This window comes from Macrosteles quadrilineatus, unplaced genomic scaffold (genome assembly GCF_028750875.1).
Source record: "Macrosteles quadrilineatus isolate MER2022 unplaced genomic scaffold, UCM_ALF_1.0 Scaffold_1__1_contigs__length_201487025, whole genome shotgun sequence".
NCBI lineage: Eukaryota > Metazoa > Arthropoda > Insecta > Hemiptera > Cicadellidae > Macrosteles > Macrosteles quadrilineatus.
This window is the reverse complement of record NW_026542594.1, coordinates 88,034,968-88,057,790: the sequence shown is the minus strand read 5'-3', so window position 1 is coordinate 88,057,790 and position 22,823 is coordinate 88,034,968. Positions and strand designations below refer to the sequence as shown.

General features: G+C 37.4%; 2 protein-coding genes across 9 annotated transcripts in view; one reads left to right on the top strand and one right to left on the bottom strand.

The window, feature by feature from the left end:
* Positions 1-22,823, bottom strand: part of LOC128984169 (protein hu-li tai shao) — a 156,049-nt gene that overhangs the window by 94,324 nt on the left and 38,902 nt on the right. The gene's annotated exons all lie outside the window — the stretch shown is intronic.
* Positions 41-823, top strand: LOC128998702 (uncharacterized). The gene has a single exon (XM_054424954.1). The coding sequence runs from the start codon at positions 41-43 to the stop codon at positions 821-823; it is 783 nt and encodes a 260-aa protein (XP_054280929.1).

Below are 22,823 nucleotides of genomic sequence, written 5' to 3'. Positions count from 1 at the left end.
GTATGTAAAATCAGTTCTTAATGCCCCGGCCAACGGAACAATGTCAAAAACCATTTTCCTTGACGGTCCGGGAGGCTACGGAAAGACCACTCTAATTCGTGTCATCCTCGCATACGTGAGAAGTGTACGTCAGGTCGCACTTGCAGTCGCCAGCTCCGGGATCGCCGCGGGTAACATGCCTGGTGGTACTACTGCACACAGTATGTTCCGGTTGCCGCTCGACTTCGGTGACGGCACCGGCTTTTGGAACATTACCAACGACTCCCAGCGAGCAGAGCTCATCAGAGCCGCAAGGCTTATTGTCTTTGATGAGGCACCGATGGCACATCGGTTCGTTTTCGAGGTTCTCGACAGATCCCTGCGAGACCTCATGCGTTCCAGTGAGCTATTCGGTGGTAAAATCTTCCTCTGCTGTGGTGACTTCCGCCAGATCGCACCCGTCGTCGTGAACGCTCGAACGCCTTCTGACATTGTTTGCGTTTCACTTCGGGCCTCCCATCTCTGGCATCACTCCAAAATCTTTGCCCTGACGACAGCTCATCGAACTAGTAGTTCAACTGCCTATTCAGATTTCCTTCTCGGGGTAGGCAACGGTACTGTCAGTTCGACCACTTTCTTGGAGGGACGGAACGAACTAAGTCTAATTCCGCTGCTCGGAATTAGACAAGTGACGTCTTTGACTGATTTGGTCGATTCCGTCTTTCCCGCGAACGTCCTACTCGACTCTGATCTGTGTTCGCGACGCGCAATCCTCTCGACTCTGATAGTGAACGTCAAGGAGATCAACGGCCACATCTTGAACTCCCTTGACGGTCATCTGTGAAAGCTGAGGAGCGCCGACACAGTGGACAGAGAGAACGACGATGGCCTGGATGTTGACGTTCAACTCCTGAACACGGCTACTGGCAAGGGCGTACCAGACCATGTTCTGCGGCTGAAGATCGGCTCTGTTTGCCTCATTATGAGGAATCTCAACATCGCTGAAGGACTCGTCAACGGCACTAAAGTCATTGTAATCGGCATCTCCAACCGTCTGATTACAGTGAGACTTCCCGGACAGACGCAACCTATCGGAATTCCCCGGATTACGTTTACGTTCGCGTTTGTCGAGGGTTCGCCGTTACGTGTTCGTCGACGTCAGTTCCCACTGATGTTGGCCTATTGCATGACCGGACACAAGAGCCAAGGTCAGACAATAGATTCAGTCGGTGTTGATTTACGGACCGATTGCTTCACGCACGGGCAACTGTACGTCTTGCTCAGTAGGGTCAGACATCCCGACCATATTGTCGTTCTTGTACATCCCGAACGTGTCCGAGGTGGAATCGCGTACGCGAAAAACATCGTGTACGACGATCTCCTACTCTAAACCGGACTTGACACCAGCAGTAGGCTAGGGGATCTGCTTCATCAAAACTCCCCGTCGTGACTTGACAACACCGCCAGTTGTACATAGGGGGCCTGCCTCACCAAAAGTCCCCGTTGTACATATTTCCTTTTAGTTATTTTTTTTTTAGAAATAAGTCGTTTTTTGTGTGTTTAGTATTCTAGTTTGACAATACGATAGGGGGCCTGCCTTTTTAAAAGTCCCCGTTGTTGTATATATCTTTTTCTTCTTTTTATTAGTTAGTTAAGTTGTTGTTTATATTTCTTTAGGTAGTTAGTAAAGTTTACTAACTTTTACATTTGTAAATATGGTTCCGACGTTTCCTGGCCTCCTCGTGGCGGAACTGGATATGCCATAAAGTTTATGGCTAACCGACAGGGAAACAAACATTACTTGATCTATTTTCATAAATATATACATGAATATCTACTATAATCTATTTACTTCATATAATACTTTACTATTATCAACTCATTCACTTATCAATTTTTCTTATCTTATACAAAACTTAGCTTGTACATTTGTTAATAATTGTAAATATGGTTCCGACGTTTCCTGGCCTCCTCGTGGCGGAACTGGATACGCCATAAAGTTTATGGCTAACCGACAGGGAAAAAAACATTACTTGATCTATACAATCTATTTACTTCATATAATACTTTACAATTATCAACTTATTGACTTTTCAATCTACTCTAATATGTATTGTGAAATAATTATTACTTCAATATCGATTTTCGCTATTGCTATGCCAATTATATTATCACTTCGTTTGACCGAATACTCAGTTGTAAACATACTTTACTAACATATTCTCCTACCGCAACATTATAATTGATTTTTTGTATAAGGGGTTCTTTTAAGTTTGAGATTGATATTAGCTTGCCAGCCTCCTCAAATATATTCGTAAATTGTTTTGTTATAAAGTAATATTGACTGTTTCACTGACTGCTTTGTTACCCTCTTTGTTACAACTAAACTACTATCTACTAATGACGACTAACAGCTAGGGGGCCTGGGGGCGGAGCCCCCAGCGAGCCAAAGGCGAGTATAACTGTATAACTTAACTCGATAATCGTACGTTTTGGTTATGATACAACACCAATGATAGATTTTAAGGTACAGTAAAAGAACGTGTTTAATGGTTTTCACTGTAAACAAAAAACTATCACAACAGTTACAAACCGAAAAATAGAAAAAAATAGGAAAATATAAATAAATATGGAAAATAGGGTAATTTTCTACAACAATATTTTAGTGAAATTATAATCAGGAAAATGGAAATTCACTCAGTCTATAGACTTGCTGCGGCAGGGGGATTATATTGTTGTTTACACAGAAATAAATCAAAAAAATAAACCTCATAAAACTCAGGATAATGGCCTGGCAATGATTATAGAATCTTAATTATTTCTTATATCCATGAATGATTTATTTTACAACGAATTGTTCCCTGTAAAATATTATTACAGCATTTCACAAATATTAATACAAACTCAGTATAATAGATCATAAACATAAACAAATGAAGTAACTGAAAGAATCATACACTAATGAAATCACATTACCATATGGTTTGACAGCTCCATTTAAGCGAGGTTAAATAATGAATGTTTACATTCGGGCTAGTGACATCATTATTTTAAATTTATAATCCTTACCCTCTCTGTTCTAATATTCGTGCAGTATTTAATATGTTTGAACCAGCTGTGTGGAATTGTGAAATCAAAATTCATTTGACAGTTAGTTCTGCTTGTTTACATTTTTAAACTTTCTAGGTTTGTTCTTTGTTACCATGGATACCATCAATCAATATTTACTTTTAAATCTCTCACCTCAAATTTTTGAATGCCCACGGGGCAGAGCCCTAGGTCAATATCGAAGCGGGGATAGTTCTATATGTATCCTCGGAACTGTAGCTTCATTTGTGTGCAATTTGAGCCCACTAGGTTCAGTAGTTTTTGAGATTAGCTCATACAAACACACAGACACCACCTCTTCTTTATATTAGTATATAGATAATCATCTATGAAATAACGAACAGCTGTTCGGATCAAGATTATTTTTTCTAGCTGTCACTGATAATCATTTCCGATCACGCGCAAGTGCAATATTATAGTGTAACCGTAAATGAAATTAAATAGCTAGGCATCATCCAGGTCAGGAACCAGAGATTATTTGTGTATGAAATTTTCTTGAGTTTTGATAACCAGAAAGAAGACCTTGAATCAGTGTTGTAGGCCTATAGGGCTGGGAAACTTGAATTTATTAATGACCGTCGCCAAGAGCTTACAAACAAGGTTTCCACTCACTGGCGGCGCTTGTGGCGATTGTGTAGAGTGTAAAGTAAAAAAATCCCAACTGCAGTGGGTGATTGTAAGTAATAGAGGTATACGGATGATGCTAAATTCGTTTTTCCAATGTGTCACTTTCTGTTTCTACTCACCATGTGATGCAATCGCTGGACCATACAGCCAATAGGCCCATAGCCCATCTCTTGGGTACGTACCACTACCTATTTATTCATAACAACCTTTTCGATGACGATCCTTGATACCGGTACTTTTCCATGGAATACATGGCCTACCTACTTAAGAAATAAAGTTACAAATGTCCAAAAACCCAACACATTTTGTGATTTTTGTCACATTCAACTGACTACTATAAGATCCCCGTGCGTAGAACGGGCACACAGCTAGTGAATGAATAAATAAATAAGTGTTTTATTTTGAAATAAACATTCCTCTCATAAACATAATCTATCTATAACATTAAAACGTAACAGGGGTTTTTTATTTCACGATTCTGAATCAACCACTTGATGGATTTTCATGATTTTTGTGTTGAAAGAAAGATAATTTTGAGAACTAGGGAATGTCGAAGCAATAATTTTAGTTAAGGGTCCAGTTTTTTTTTTTTTAAATTAAGTTTAAATTTTTTTAAAGTCTAGCAGCCGACGCTAACATTCTAAACTAGCTTTTGGTATGATATAATTTGCTTAACATAACAGCTGTAAACATTCAGCGTTTGTGATACAAATTCAGCATTTGGATAAAAATGAAAAGACATACTAAGGGTTGACTTATTTATACTATGTGTAATGCTAATCTTTAATGAGTTCAATTCTTCGGTAAGAGATGACAGATTAATTAAATATACATAGTAAACTACTAGGGTGTTCAAATTATTTTTTAAAGTAATATTTGTAATCTTGGGTTTGTTTTAGTGCAATATCATTTGTTTTACCTAACAGCTGGTTAAATATTAAAATACACTTTAGAACTATTAGGTTGTTTTATTTACTCTGATTTTGTCATTGATTATAGGAAATAAGTAAGATTGGTAGTGATAATTGGACCGCAGATATAAGTAAGACCAGCTGTATACAATTCGAGGTTCTGTACACGATTAGATCAAGAATCATCAATAATCACGACTGTAAATTGCCACCACAACAAAAAACGGGTTTTATCCAAAGATATACAGATAGATGACATAGATTGAACACAACGTCATCATTGACCTAGGATACTGCAATTAGACTAACCATTTTATGACATCTAAAAAGTTGTTTGGCGTGTGTTCAGTTGTTGCGTTTGGGGGCGCTGATGTAGGCAAAATACCACTTTTATTTCAACTAAATATCTTATAGTTTAAACAAACGAATACGAGGGATTACTATGTACATTGATTCAATGAGGGTGGTTAATTATTATCAAGGATATTAGAACTGATAACGGTATGGATAATAAACATGGACAATTACGTCACTAGCTTTACTAACTGTGTTTACTTTTTAAATTCATTCAACATTTGACCAGTTTTTTTTCCCAAATGGATGCTATTTTAACCAAACAGCTGAGTCAAAAGAAACTAAATGTTGTTGTTTTTACTTTTCTTTGTTTACACTTATTTATTTAGAAATTAATGCAGTGAAATTGATATAAAGGATAGGTGTGACGATTAGTTTTGACGTTAGGACACCAAAGTTAAATTATGTGTACTGTGAATTTTATTGGATATTATCGTTTTATTTTAGGTCGCTTCTATTCAGACCTACTGGAAATTGTGTATAGTAGTTGTATTGTGGTGATAATAATTATGGAAGAGGCAGGTATGCTATGGAAGGTGGTATCGTCGACTAGGTCTATACACTTCTCAATTGACTATTAATCTCTCTACTGTAGGCTACTTATAATCAGTGTGCGTCTGTGCGAATCGGCTGCAAATCTCATTTCAACGCTTTTCACATCATAAAAATTGCAGAATTGCTGTTTTATTGTAAAATTATCGGATTTAAAATGCATATCGTATAGGCCTATGATGGAATAAAACATATTTGGTCACACAACATTTGTTTACAAGATGATTTTTCACATTAAAACTGCAAGAAACTTTGTCTTTATATGTGTAAACTAGCTGATCTGAATTGTACACGGTTTTAACTGACTACTGAATTCCCGTACGTAGGACGGGCTAACACCTCGTATTTGTTAAATAGGAAACGGCTTTTTCCAAAACTAAGAATAAAACAGAACTCTGAATTTACAGAAGCTGATTGGACTTGACGTTGCCGATAAAATACACAATTTGTACTAAATTAAGTGTACTGTGCATTTTATTGGATATTTTCGTTTTATTTTAGGGAGTTTATATTCAGACCTACTTGAAATTGTGTATGGTATGAGTAGTTGTATTGTGGTGATATTGATTATAGAAGAGGCAGGTATGCGATGGAAGGTATAATTGTCTAGGCCTATACACTTCTCAATTGACAATTGTTTTACTCTCTCTACTGTAGGCTACTTATAATCAGTGTGCGAATCGGCTGCAAATCTCATTTCAACGCTTTTCACAACGCCACAATCGCTGTTTTATTGTAAAATTATCGGATTTAAAATGCATATCGTATAGGCCTATAATGGGATAAAACATATTTGGCAACATTTGTTTACAAGATGAACTTTTACATTATAACTGAAAGAAAATTGTTCTTTATACGTGTAAACTAGCTGTTCTTAATTATACACAGTTTTAACTGACTACTCGATTCCCGTACGTAGGACGGGCTTACACCTCGTCAATCACTTAATTAAACAATGGTCTACGACCGTCTGTTTGGTTGGCACACCTGAATGTAAAAAAAAACTATATGAAAATAAAGTTGAAACAAAATACACTTAATTCCTAACATACGCAGATTAAATACCCAACTACATCTATTTTGAGTCCAAAAATAATATATTATTTAATAATATTTTTAGCAAATTAAAAGTTCAAGTTAATTTATTACGGGCTATTTTACTAGTCATACAGCACAGGGTACAGGTATCAAGTAGTCAGTTAAAACTGTATTTAATTCAGAATAGCTAGTTTAGATTAGGAAAGTTGGAATTTTTCAAGAGCTGCAGACAAAAACTGTATCATAAACATTTTAACCTGGATAAAGGCAATGTTGACAGTTTCCATTTCATTGTTGAAAGTCTCAGTTCCATACAGACCTGGTGTACAATTCACCTTCCTGATCAAAACACTACAGTGCGGCACATTTGCCGGTCACTCGTAATCTACATTCTGGATAGTACTTTATAGTTTTGTCTTACTTTGCAGTTATTAAAAACACGCCAGTTGCAAACAATTTAGTTTATTTATATTATTATAAGTATAGAATGATCTTACTAATCTTAATAATATTATAAATGTGAAAGTTTGTGTGTTTGTTTGTTTAAGTGTGTTTTAAGTTCAATCACGCATTAACTACTGGACGGATTGGGCTGAAATTTTGCATGATGATAGCTCACATTCCCGATTAACATATAGGCATATTCTTATCTCAAAAATCCTTTCGGGCTCCGCCCCAGTGGCTCTGTAGTTCCCCATGTTAAACTTATGAGTTTTCACATTTAAAGGGAATTAAAGTATTTTGTCAGCTGTTTCAACTAAAAAAGTTGGTTCTATGATATGCAAAAGTATTAAAAAGTTATAAGATTTACCAACAGAGTGCAGCACTATTATTTTTTTCTTTGCATTTATGAAAACAGCTAATTTGAACTAAGCAGCAACAAAAAACTATGATACGCAATGAGAACTGTCAAAGTAGGATTGTTTACAGTTGTTTATGTTTTTAATTTCATGAACAATTTGTGATATTTTACGAATGTTTTAATAAATAATTGTTCTTTATTGTTTAGGTGAAGGGGTAGAACATTATGGCTATGGTAGATGTGTAATACTATAGTATACCGTTAATTTAAAGAAGCAAATTATATCAAACTGTGTCCGCCCTATTGAAAATGCAAAGCTTGAGTATAACTGCAATAAGCATTTTATACTTATATGCCAACCCCGTACGAAGGACGGATACTCTGCTAGTCAGTTATAAACCATTGTCCTTGCGATTAGGCCTAATTCAATCCGTTATGGAAGTCAAGAGGTTATTGACGTGATCAGAAATAATTATTGCCCTATAACAGCTAACATTTAATGTAAACACATCAGTCAGAGTTAGAAAAGTATGTTTATCCAAAAAATTAATTGTAAGGCATTTCATAGATGCCGTGTTGTCCAAACAGATGATTGGTATTTGATAAAATGACGGTAGTAAAATTAGGAGAATACTAGTGTCCCTGTTGCTCGAATTCGAGCAATTGCTAAGTATTAAAGGGGTTATTTTAAAACGAATAACAGTTATAATTTCTGATGACTTTAAAAGATTCAACTCAAAGATTTTGGAAATACTCATGATGTAGGTACATAACAGATCGATATAATCACAATTTCTTGTAAATACCTTATCATTTTTTTAAAAGCTGATCTTGTTTTTTAGCGTTTTCTACAAATAGCCTTACTCGTAGCCGCATTAGGTTACCCATAATAACATTATAAATAGAAAAAAAACATTTCTATTTCATTTCTTCTCCTTGGTGGTGTTCTATAACTTTCCTATGGTTCCATAGTTTGCAAATGGGCTCTTTCAATGATTAATAAGAAATGCAGCACAGTGTTAATTCAGTTTTCTTTTCAAGATATCAATTATCCAGGCTCTCTTACTTTTTTCCATTGTAATATTTACGCCAACCCAAATTTAAATAGTAAACATTTCATTTCAACCAAGTCAGTAAATGTTTGTAGCAAACTGTTAAATTAGCAAACTTATTAACGGTTTACAACATATGTTCTTCTTCTCACTTTTAATTTCTGACAACAGCTGGAGTTTCATAACAATTTTTGATTCCCGTGTTAATCTTATGGATAAATACGAAACTTTAAAGGGCCCCAGGGCCTCACTCTCTAATTATTTCCCTTTCCCTTTTTTTTTTTTAACTTCACGCTACGCTCTTTCCAATGAGATCAAAAACATGTCAATCGGTTAAGCAGTTTCGGAGGAGTAATTGTCACAAAACTCCTGCTTGCGTATTAAATAAGTATGTATTATAGATGTGACAAAGATCGCACATAACTGGGTTTTTGCATGTTCGTCAATGTATGTACGTCAAGATGTTCTCACCAATCCAATGAATACAGTAAAACGATTTGAATCTTGGTCGGTACTCTAGATTTTCCTCGAAGTAGGCAGCGTAAATTTGCGCAACAGACACAAAGGCAGACGGAAATTAATATAAGATTCATTAATTTTTCCGCTATCTTAGGCAAGGAAACGTAAAAATAACTAAAAACGTTGTATTTACTTGTATATATGTATAGATACAGTATATACAAGATTCAATATTTACATTTCAAACATAACGCTCTTATTTACACTCGTTTAAGTAAACAATATCGATTTGCGTTAATCAAATCGTGTTTATCGCAGATAAACGCGTTAAAAATGCGCGTTATCCGTCCTCACTGATAACAAAAAAACTACTTCCATTTGGTAGAGGTAGAACAAAACTAAGCAACAATGATCAGTGGCAGTCGGGGGGGGGGGGGGGGGGAATAAAATACAATCTGAATGTGTATAGGAGCTGTTAAAAATACTTTTAAAATGATAGTCCGGGCATTAAACAACAAGCTCACAATAGCGTCATAAATGTACCTCTGCACATTAACAACTGTTAATTCGTCACATTAAGAACACTTTATTCAAAATTAATATTTTCACACGTAAAAACATTTAGTAGAACCGAAGGGGTTGCCAAGTCAGTAGCCATATACTGTATCGATCACAACCCAACACAAAATGCAGATTGTCTGCCGCACTCTCAGAGTAATCGCTCTCTCACGTGCAAGTTGAAGTAGGACAAAACCACCTACTGTATTTACATATTTCATATAGTGCAAACTGGTGTCAATAAACTCTAGACCATAGTTATGGTTATCAGATTCAACACTGTAAATTAAGGTTATTTCTGAGATTGTTTTTCGTAATTAAATATTCCAACATGGAAATCGACGTATTTTGTCAAATTTAAAATGTTAATTAAGTTACTAACCAAAATTAGACTAAAATCAATAATTACAAATAATACAATTAATTATATGGACAACAACAACCGAACGACACGACACGATACACAAGTGTGTAGGTAGAAGTTAGAACAAAGAGCACAGTTTGCTGGTTGCACGTAGCATTGCGGTCGCCTGTTGAGGGCAATATTGGTCGAAACCAGAAGCGTAACGGACAGCTTCCGTGTCCCTGCCAGCGTAAACCATACGTATAACTAGGAGAAACAGGTGTGACATGAGCATTACACAGCAATATGCCGCCGCCGCTGTTGTTAGTTCCCACACATCGGTTAGTGGAGACTGGCGATAGAAATTACACTAGACATTTTTTTATGAATTACTACTTTATTGGCAAAACAGTAATGCTTGTTCAGCGTTTCCTGGCGTCATGTCAGGGCTGTAGCAGAGGTTGTTGTGATGCACTCGGTACTGATGCGTATAGGAAGTCACCAACAGTAATATTACTTAAGAAAACTTTACCCCTACTGAATTATTATTCCACCAGAGATCTATTTTGAGTGTGCATGATAATAATCACCTATGTTGTACATATTTGGAGCCCCCGTCGTCTTGGTATTACACCATAATCGTCAAAATTCTACACTTTCTACTTCTGTGCTTATCACACCAATTATAACTTGTTGCTTATTCATCCATCATATTCCTGATTTTCATACATTAGTTTTATGTCGGTATGCGAGTATGATATTTTAACAAACCGTGTTTTCATCTATTTTAGCAAAATTCCCATATAAAGAATAAGCTGATACCATAGGTCGCATGGTAAGATATAGAGCCAGGGCCTATTTACTTGTTGCGTCTTTATGACCCCATAAGCCAAAAACACTATCCGTTCAAATTCGTGTGAACGAGTTCGCGAACAAGCATGATGGCTTATGTATGGGAGAACAATTAGGTTAGCTAATTTTTGACCCGCAAAACATAGTTTTATAACTATGCAATTTCTTTCTAAACAATGTTAAATAGCTTGAAAATTTTAATTATTTAGAAAATTGAAGCGTAGTAAAATCGACTTTTTGTCAGGCCATTAATTGACAAAACAATGAAAATTAAATGCAGTCTAATTTTGCTTGACAACGACAAGTTAGTCTTGACAAATGTAACATGCTTACTAAATAAGGATTGGATTGCGGGCGGGGGTATATTTTTTGTTGTCGTCGTTATAATTTTAAGGGGATACGATCAGATGAATTAAAATTAACCTGTTTACCTCTTTCATTATCTTGTATTCGACTTAACGGTCACATGCTATGCCACGGACCACGGTTCATCCACTGTCCGTTTACACGTAATAAGGTGGATAACTGGCTACTAGGACTGGCTCCAGCGAGCCTATCTCATCGGTTTAAAATGTAAATATATTCAATCGTGTTATGTAATATGACATCATTAGACTACCTGGTGGACAAGCCCAGTCATTCATTGACTAGGGTCTCAATGTCAAGGTGTGTTACCCAAGGTAGAGCAAGTCCGTAGCATATATTGATAGACTGGACACGATTCCATTCTATTTTTAACTTCTATTATATTCCAGGATATGAAACTTAAGCATCTAAAATCAATTAGTTTACTTTTCAAACTTCTAGAAATATTCTATTGAACCACCAAACCTGAAAGAAATTTACAAAGTATGACGGTCGGTTGACAAACACATAATATAAAAATGTTTATTAAGCTAAATGCTTGTTTGACTACTTCTTTGATTAATCATGATTAGATTGCCTCATAAAGAGAATAATCTATTTAACCAAGAATCAGATCACATTTTATTTAAACATTCATTACTTTAACATTATTTTAACTTACAAATACATAATGCATTTTAGGAGATAGAACTGCTCGCCGTCGTCGTGATATTCCAGTGTGCTGAAACCCTAGTAGCTGTACATGTTGTATGACTTACTCCGTCGTCGAGACTAGAGAGGCGACTGGAGGGATGATGAATTTGTCCGAGGCCATTAACACCGGTGACGCGGCATAACTGTTAAATCGGGCCACATCGTCTTCAGATTTCCATTTACGAAAGTTCATAGGCCACACGATAACTTCACCTTTCCATCAATTTGCTCATTGTAGTTTATAATTCTAAAGAGTTCCCTAACAAATCGAAATGCTTAATCCTTTGTAATACAGTACATTGGTTATAAACAGCAAACTCCGGACTGTTGCGTCGACATTAGTATCGAGGACAAGGTGAAGTAAAACCACAGCGATCGTGTAATGCTCTCTCCTTTCAATTCAACACTACAGGCATTGAGTAGTGAGTAGTGTATACTCAATGCTACAGGATAGCCGCTAACCCATCACTTATAATAGGTTACAACATTAATATATAGACGCAATCATCACTGTTTGGCTCTCATTCTGAGGTAGATAGTCACTACTTTGAAGATTTTAAAAAATGATGTCAGGCAAACGACAACATCATACGGTGGCGGTGGTGCTATGTTTAGTCAGCGTTAGGCCCCTCGCCCACTATACGATTTCGGTCGTACGACACTGTGTCGGAACGACAACATTTTCACAGTGAACCATTGGATCTTATGAGAGCTCGCCCACTGTACGATAATCTCACGACTACGACAAACTGTCGTGAAGCAGTCGTCCACTGCCACTGTGATACACGACTGTCGTACGACTGTTTCACTCGCAGTGGCGTACACAATCAAATGGGCGCTCGCCCACTATACGATTTTTATCGTATGTCGTGCGTTCTTCCCAGTAGTCTTATATATACTTTTTGCAATTACTTAGTCATTATTATAGTTGTTATATCACTTTGCGTATTTCTTATCGTGAATAAATATTTTTTACAATTCATTCATACTTTTTTATTATAATGTTTGATATATCACTTGGTCTTATTTTTCAACCATTATTTTGCGTAATTTTGATCTTTCTATTTATTTTTTACAATTTGGTTATATTTTTCCTTATATTATGTTTAAATACTGCATCACTTATGAGTAAATATACCAAAATAATTATTGAAAAATGCGAGTTTGGCTATTATTATTGTATAATCTTAATTTTTAATTAAATTGTGTAAAAAAGTTTCACTAAAACATATAAATATATTTTTTTGTAGATTATATTGATAAAATTAAATATATTTAAAAACTAATCCAAAAACAATTAACATACATACTTTTTACCAGACTATCCCAAAACCCTATGATAGTTATGGTAAATTTAAAAACTTGTAAAATGCATGGACTAATATAATTTGAAAATTTCTTTCAATACATTAACTTAAAAAATAATTTACACATAAAAATAAATGTTTCTTTAATGCTGTAGGCCTACATTGGCCACTATCGCTTAATCTACGCCACAGCAGCCACATTGCAACAACACGTAACGGAATTATTGTTTTACTGTTTGATACAGAACCACTGTTTTAAGATATTGCGCAACACACCCACACCTCACTCTTCCAGGGCTACCGAGCAACTGGCCATTTATCCGACAAAGTGTCGTAAAGTGGGCGAGGACCACACATATGATAAGAATATCGTACGACACAGTGTCGTACGACCGAAATCGTATAGTGGGCGAGAGGCCTTACTGCTGCCTTCACCACAGTTTGTGTTATCAACACCGGATGTGAGGATCTGGCCGCAGATAGCAGATATATCCCGACCACTCTTGTCGTAGGTTACGCGTGTATATTGCCTTGAGATGCTTAAAGCCCGGGGCCACACTTGTAACTTTTAACCAGCGAGACTGTTTTTTCCGTTTTCACTTGCGACGCACGTGGAACAGTTTGACCGTGGCCACACTCGTATGAGGTAGGTTTTTCGAGCAAACCAGTGAGACTGATAGAGAGCATGCCACACTGGCAATAAAAATCGTCCGTGTCTGTGTTCCGCCTCCCCCCCATCCACGCTCACTGTACAGTAAATTAGTCAGGTTAAAACTAGAAACGTCCGTGGAAAAAATTCAGCGAGATAAGATGAGTGTGTTCACTCCCATATAAGCCGCAATGCCCCGCGACTAGTTTTACGTACAACGCCCGTGGAATGTTAGTAGAGAATACACGTGCAATTCCGTTTGTCAGTCTCGCTGGTTTTACCAGCGAGACTGACAAACGCGTTCACGGACGTTTTTTTACTCTAGTGTGGCCTGCCCTGCCCCATATACCGTAATGTATCTCAAACAACAAACATTTTTTGACCAGCATTGTTGAGACGTGTTGGTCACTAGGATCGCGGAACATCGCAACAATGTGCTCGTGGAAACGCCCATGGCGGCAGCGAACCGCCGAAAACGATTCGTCCATAGAAGTTCCTAGAGACTTTTAATTATATATAAGGTTAGTGCAAAATGTTTTGTGGTAAAATAATCAACGTTTTTGAACAGCCGCATTCATCCCATAGCTCATTAATACATTCAAAGTGATTATATGCTCAATGGTACTCATCCGTCCTTTTATTTTGTACTGTATTTAGTAATTATTTGCTAGTATACTGTTTGTGGTTTGTTGAAATAATAATGAAATAATGACTCTTTTGTTAACTTTAAAAAAAAAAAACCATCATCGCTACTTGGCAACCCTTGCCCTTAAGACCAAGAAATGCGTTTCATTTAAAGTTTTTAACGAAATATGGATTTTCCCAGAACAGAGCCTATCACAAATATCTTTTTAGCTTAAAACTAAGATATATTTAATAACTTAGAGGAGCCTTAATCTCCTTACAATTATTGGAACCATTTTTTTGATAATTGTGCGCAAACGTTACACGTATTTATAGTATTGCATTAATGGATTCCACAAGATTGAGTATTTAATCAAATGTTTACTAATTATTATTTCGAAAAGAAACGCTGTACTTCTAAATGCAAAATTGTCATCATAATTCGTTAGCCGTTTGAAAATTATATTGCGGATTTTTAAAATTATATTTAGTTAGATTTGTACATATTAAAGTTGCGGATGGCCATCGATATATATTTTTTAAATATTAAAATATATAGTTTTGTAGTACCTAAATTATAGATTATAGCCTGATAGTTCAAAGGAGATTAATAATTTTGAAACCACTAAAAGCAATTAGTGTTTAACACGAGAAATAATTTCGCCATCTTTAAAAATTAAATTAAATGCTTTATATTTCAATCTATGGTAAGTTAAGTCCAGTTGTCCACACAGGTTGTGTGGTTCTGTTCTTTGTGGGTGTAGAGTCCAGAGCTTCACTTTCACACCACAGACTCCAGCCTCATTTATAATACGGCGTAAATAGCTCGGCGACTAGACTGAAAGCATTCTTAGCATTGTGGCGAACTCAGTCTCTCAGTACACAAGTCAATAGAACGTCCATGTTGACAACAAGCATGAGTCTATAACAAGCGTAAAGGGTAAAAATTAACAATAACTTTTGAGTGGGGATATTGCTTTTGCCCGAGTACTTTTGATCACGAGTGAAGCCACGATCGCAAAAGAAAATCGAGATATTGCTGAAGCCACAATACATGGTTACGAATGTTGCCTTGATCCAGGAAGACGATCACACGGTTTAGCCGTGACAGAAATATGGCAGCCAGATATATGTGGGCATTGGGCACTCGGCGATCGCGGAAGACGATCACTGGGACTTATCCCAACTCCGTGCGGTAGTCACATCGGGTCCCTCAGGTGGTCAATTTTGGCTCTCACAGCCCTGACGGCTGAGAGTTTGTATTTGAATTGTGTACATAATTTAGAACTGTACAAGACCACATTAACAAAAAACATTTACCAGTACAAAATAAAATACTTATAATTCATTTGAATTTGATGTTTTCACGAATTTTGAATGTTCCAAAGTCTACAATACATATTCATTGACGTACCCTGTCCAAGAATAATGTAGGAACAAATAAAAGTGTAACATTACTTTTGGGACACGGGTAAAATAGTTTATACTACATATCTCATCCAAGAGCACAACAAGTTCAAGTTCGAGATTTATGGGTCCCAGTTGGACTAAAAACTAATAGTGACCACCGCGCGCAGTTGGGCTATCCACGCGAGACCGTCAGTACAAGGCGCAAACGTGATTACCATTTTTCTCTCATAAATATATCATATAAGTATATAAGATATATTTAAGGAAGAAATAAATAGCAATTGTATTGGGGCGCTATTTGTGACTCTTAGAGGAAACAGTTTCGAGCGCTGAGGGAAGATGAGGATTGGCCCAGGTCCGTGCGCCACCCTATGGTATACAGACTGTAGTGTAAATAATGATTATTGCAAAAGGTGAACAGCCAGACTGATTTCTAGGAAGCGATCGCGTGAGCGTCGACCGGGCAGTCACAAAATTATCGGAAAACAAAGAGTTCTTACATGGTCCGTAGCACACGCACCTTCCGTAGTGGCTCAAACATTGCCCCCGGTTGTCTATAACGGGACACATCACTGTACACAAGATAGACTGTAATCGCCATGCCAACCCCAACGCTATGGCAAAGATCCAGCCGAGGGAGAAGTGGGAAAAAGTAAAATTTAAAAAAAAACAACATTTTTGGTAGCCGTTCTTTTTATTGTTAGACGGGCAAGTGCAGATATTAATAATAAACCTTTTGTGTGCATTATTTTTCGTTGTTGTGCGCTTTACAATGAATAGAAAATTTTTACATACAAAGGGGGGAAAATACGCCCTTTAGAGATCAATATAATTTGTGAAAATCGACCAAGTTAACAAGTTGTTAACAATTCGATAAGAATTTTTTTGGAAAATTATTAAGACTAACATATTAATCATCTATCTATTTAACAACCCCAGTCCAATATTTTAGGGCCTTTTCCTGCCCTAAGTGTTTTTACTAGGTACATTGCAGCCTACGTTTTGGCAGGCCAGGTAGCGCGAATCAACCAACTCCTCTCTTATACAAGGTATTCAATTTAATTAAAATTGAATCTTAATGCAAGCATGGACTGGCTAGACGAAACTAAAATATCACTGCACCATTAGCTTCCATGGCTTTGTAGCTTGTATTAGAAAGAGGTAAATGGAAACAATAGTATATTACGTTACTAGTCCTGAAAATAAGTGTTTACCGGACGAGTGTGGTCGTTCCCGTGCGAGACGAAGTCGAGTACGGGATTACCATACGAGTCCGGTACACACATTTTGGACGAGTTACGTACGATAGTTTACGCCATACTACTTAATTCGTACAAATCCTTATATATTTCCACCAACTAAAGGACTAAACATCACTAGTCATAACCTCTAAGAGAGGTTATGTTTTTGTTTATAACTAAATCATTGCCACGCAAATACAGTATAATCAGCTGATTGGTGTCCGGCAAAACTCATTGCAGAACAGTATTACGCAATGAAACCCCATTTGAATAAGCTGGCGGCAAACAGCTGTTTTCTGGACTAAATGCTTGCGTGGGAAGTTCGTCAAAATAATGTAGTGTGGCGTAAAAATATTTAAACAATATTGAAAATGTGAACACATTAAACTAGAAACCAAACCTCTCAGGATGAAATCGATAGGAAATGCAGTAGTTTTTTAAGAAGCCACAATGACACGATTGAAATGTGAAACATAATTCTGGTTGCGGATCCGCGAGGACATCAGAGTAAGATGGAACAGGAGAGCTGTTGGCCTTGAAACATACGACTGGTCCGGGCGACGTTGATGACTCATCACTTCACAGTCAACTAGGCAACGAGTATCCAGTGTCTGTGCAGCTGAGGGTGAGAACAACCGGGAATAGATGGTTTTCCTGCCGAGAAATGTTAAACTAGTTCAGCCAATATTCATTACTCATTACTTCACAGTCAACTAGGCAACGAGTATCCAGTGTCTGTGCAGCTGAGGTTGAGAACAACCGGGAATAGATGATTTTCCTACCGAGAAATGTTAAACTAGTTCAGCCAATATTCATTACTCATCACTTCACAGTCAACTAGGCAACGAGTATCCAGTGTCTGTGCAGCTGAGGGTGAGAACAACCGGGAATAGATGGTTTTCCTGCCGAGAAATGTTAAACTAGTTCAGCCAATATTCATTACTCATCACTTCACAGTCAACTAGGCAACGAGTATCCTGTGTCTGTGCACCTGAGGGTGAGAACAACCGGGAATAGATGATTTTCCTACCGAGAAATGTTAAACTAGTTCAGCCAATATTCATTACTCATCACTTCACAGTCAACTAGGCAACGAGTATCCAGTGCTGTGCACCCGAGGGTGAGAAGAACCAGGAATAGATGATTTTCCTTCTCGAGAAATGCTTAATTATATAGTTCAGCCAATATTCATTACTCATCACTTCACAGTCAACTAGGCAACGAGTATCCAGTGTCTGTGCACCCGAGGGTGAGAAGAACCAGGAATAGATGATTTTCCTTCTCGAGAAGTGTTAAACTAGTTCAGCCAATATTCATTACTCATCACTTCACAGTCAACTAGGCAACGAGTATCCAGTGTCTGTGCACCCGAGGGTGAGAAGAACCAGGAATAGATGATTTTCCTTCTCGAGAAGTGTTAAACTAGTTCAGCCAATATTCATTACTCATCACTTCACAGTCAACTAGGCAACGAGTATCCAGTGTCTGTGCACCCGAGGGTGAGAAGAACCAGGAATAGATGATTTTCCTTCTCAAGAAGTGTTAAACTAGTTCAGCCAATATTCATTACTCATCACTTCACAGTCAACTAGGCAACGAGTATCCAGTGTCTGTGCACCCGAGGGTGAGAAGAACCAGGAATAGATGATTTTCCTTCTCAAGAAGTGTTAAACTAGTTCAGCCAATATTCATTACTCATCACTTCACAGTCAACTAGGCAACGAGTATCCAGTGTCTGTGCACCCGAGGGTGAGAAGAACCAGGAATAGATGATTTTCCTTCTCGAGAAGTGTTAAACTAGTTCAGCCAATATTCATTACTCATCACTTCACAGTCAACTAGGCAACGAGTATCCAGTGTCTGTGCACCCGAGGGTGAGAAGAACCAGGAATAGATGATTTTCCTTCTCGAGAAGTGTTAAACTAGTTCAGCCAATATTCATTACTCATCACTTCACAGTCAACTAGGCAACGAGTATCCAGTGTCTGTGCACCCGAGGGTGAGAAGAACCAGGAATAGATGATTTTCCTTCTCGAGAAGTGTTAAACTAGTTCAGCCAATATTCATTACTCATCACTTCACAGTCAACTAGGCAACGAGTATCCAGTGTCTGTGCACCCGAGGGTGAGAAGAACCAGGAATAGATGATTTTCCTTCTCGAGAAGTGTTAAACTAGTTCAGCCAATATTCATTACTCATCACTTTACAGTCAACTCAAAACAATTTCTCGAAAAATGTGCATAACAAATGCATGTGTCTTTTTTTAGGGAATTTCCCATAAAGGGAATGAGCTATTACCATAGGTCTCATGGTAAGACTTGGACCCGGGACCGATTTACTTTTTTATTTTGATGTCCCTAGAAGCCAAAAACACCATCCGTTCAAATTCACACACACACATATATATGTATATATATATATATATATATTAATAAGCAAAATAATAAAAACCAGAGTACCCTGAATTTCATTTTTTATTTAAACTGATACGTATTTCGGCACTAAGGCCATGATCACAGTATGAGTGTTATGAAAAGTATGTAAACAATTATGTATATATATATGTAAATGAATTGTTTACATACTTTTCATAACACTCATACTGTGATCATGGCCTTAGTGCCGAAATACGTATCAGTTTAAATAAAAAATGAATTTCAGGGTACTCTGGTTTTTATTATTTTGCTTATTAATTGAAAAAGTAGCCCTAAAAAGTGAACAGAACTATAAAAAAAAAAAAATATATATATATATATATATGGGAGATTTATGTGGTAAAAATTGGGTTTTCTCGGTTTTGACCCTCAAAACTTAAAATTTCCCAAATTTTCTCTAGACCATTTTGAAGAGTTAAAAAAACAAATAATTTCATATATTGAAGTGTTTCTGTATGATTAGGTATTGGTTACGGAGAAAATTGTAATAAATTAAAAATTCCCATGTTACTCTGATGGAGAATAAGTAAACTGTTGTAGTTTGCTTGTTAATGGATATATTTGGATCAAACCTGGCGAATCTATTTATTTTATACCTAGCTATAAATATTTGACTAAAAACACACTTTTTTGCCCTCCCTGTAAGCAGGAAACCTAGGTACTCATTAAACCTTAATGTTATTTGAATAGATTTAATTGAAAATCAAATCAGGCAAGTGGAAATCCGCTTTGTCTGCAGGTTTGCTGCGGCGGGGGTATTTGTTAGTTTGCTTGGGCTATTACTGGTTTTTACGATGCGTGTATTTTTGTAACTTTAAGAGGTAACTTTTTATAGGACATTTTTTTATTCCTTGTCTTATTAAAAAAAAACGTCATTTAAAAAGTTTGTATATATTAAGTTAGAGCGCTAGAAAGGCATCAATGTGCCGTTAGCGGCCATTTTGTATGAATGACGTCATGCCACTAGTTTGGCACACTTTCAGACAAAACACGCGGTAGTCGTAGTACACGACTCTTACATGTCATTCAGCGCCCCCAATCATACAATTATTTACTTCATTCAAAATTACAATGCCGCTGAACAATATTTAGGTAGGAACCTATGCGGTGATGTAAATTGACAGTGGGTTAAATTGTATGGTCTGGTATTAATTTTTCATGGCCGAAACGGGAAAAATGATGCCTGAAGTAAAAAACTGTTTTTTGTTGTCACTTGTCGCGATAAGACGTATCGTGACTGGACCTGCTGTCGTGTCAAACTGCCGTCACTGGACTCAAACTAATCAATAGATCCAACTACAATTACTGTCACGAACACTAACTTTGCGTTCAAAACCACAAATGGGGGTGTTCAACTTAGGAAAACAAATAACAAAACAAGATGACCGACACACGACTATAAATAATATATTTAATTGAACTTCAGTAGAATCCCACAAATTGAAAGGCGAGTGCAAAATGTAATGTGAAGCGGGTAGCCTACCTAATGTGCTTCCTTTTTGGTTTGTATGCGGGGAACGTTTACCTATATTACCAGACCTACACATTTTATTATTTTTTTTTTATTAAAGAACTATGTATTTATAAAACACTAAACATTTTCATTAACAGCCACAGAGTAACACTGATTTCAATGCTAATGTCTTTATATGTGTAGAGACAGCCAGCAATGTGGTGGCATGGTACGGTCGGCTGGTTCGCTGCCAACAGCCCGTTTATTTCTTAAGTCACTGGTAGAAACGGTTCTTTTACAATTTGTAGTTCTGTGATACGACGATAGATACACAGATATTGTATAGTTGGGTGATGGATGTCAGACAGAGACAGCCAGCAATGTGGAGCCATGGTACGGTCAACTGAGTCGCTGCTAACAGCCCGTTTATTTCTTAAGTCACTGGTAGAAACGGTTCTTTTACAATTTGTAGTTCTGTGATACGACGATAGATACACAGATATTGTATAGTTGGGTGATGGATGTCAGACAGAGACAGCCACCAATGTGGGGCCATGGTACGGTCAACTGAGTCGCTGCCAACGGTTCGTTTATTTCTTAGGTCACTGGTAGAAAGGGTTCTTTTACAATTTGTAGTTCTATGATACGACGATAGATACACAGATATTGTATAGTTGGGTGATGGATGTCAGACAGAGACAGCCAGCAATGTGGAGCCATGGTACGGTCAACTGAGTCGCTGCCAACAGCCCGTTTATTTCTTAAGTCACTGGTAGAAACGGTTCTTTTACAATTTGTAGTTCTGTGATACGACGATAGATACACAGATATTGTATAGTTGGGTGATGGATGTCAGACAGAGACAGCCAGCAATGTGGAGCCATGGTACGGTCAACTGAGTCGCTGCTAACAGCCCGTTTATTTCTTAAGTCACTGGTAGAAACGGTTCTTTTACAATTTGTAGTTCTGTGATACGACGATAGATACACAGATATTGTATAGTTGGGTGATGGATGTCAGACAGAGACAGCCACCAATGTGGGGCCATGGTACGGTCAACTGAGTCGCTGCCAACGGTTCGTTTATTTCTTAGGTCACTGGTAGAAAGGGTTCTTTTACAATTTGTAGTTCTATGATACGACGATAGATACACAGATATTGTATAGTTGGGTGATGGATGTCAGACAGAGACAGCCAGCAATGTGGAGCCATGGTACGGTCAACTGAGTCGCTGCCAACAGTTCGTTTATTTCTTAGGTCACTGGTAGAAAGGGTTCTTTTACAATTTGTAGTTCTATGATACGACGATAGATACACAGATATTGTATACTTGGGTGATGGGCGTCAGACAGAGACAGCCAGCAATGTGGGGCCATGGTACGGTCAACTGAGTCGCTGCCAACAGTTCGTTTATTTCTTAGGTCACTGGTAGAAAGGGTTCTTTTACAATTTGTAGTTCTATGATACGACGATAGATACACAGATATTGTATAGTTGGGTGATGGATGTCAGACAGAGACAGCCAGCAATGTGGGGCCATGGTACGGTCAACTGAGTCGCTGCCAACAGTTCGTTTATTTCTTAGGTCACTGGTAGAAAGGGTTCTTTTACAATTTGTAGTTCTATGATACGACGATAGATACACAGATATTGTATACTTGGGTGATGGGCGTCAGACAGAGACAGCCAGCAATGTGGGGCCATGGTACGGTCAACTGAGTCGCTGCCAACAGTTCGTTTATTTCTTAGGTCACTGGTAGAAAGGGTTCTTTTACAATTTGTAGTTCTATGATACGACGATAGATACACAGATATTGTATAGTTGGGTGATGGGCGTCAGGCAGAGACAGCCAGCAATGTGGAGCCATGGTACGGTCAACTGAGTCGCTGCCAACAGTTCGTTTATTTCTTAGGTCACTGGTAGAAAGGGTTCTTTTACAATTTGTAGTTCTATGATACGACGATAGATACACAGATATTGTATAGTTGGGTGATGGATGTCAGACAGAG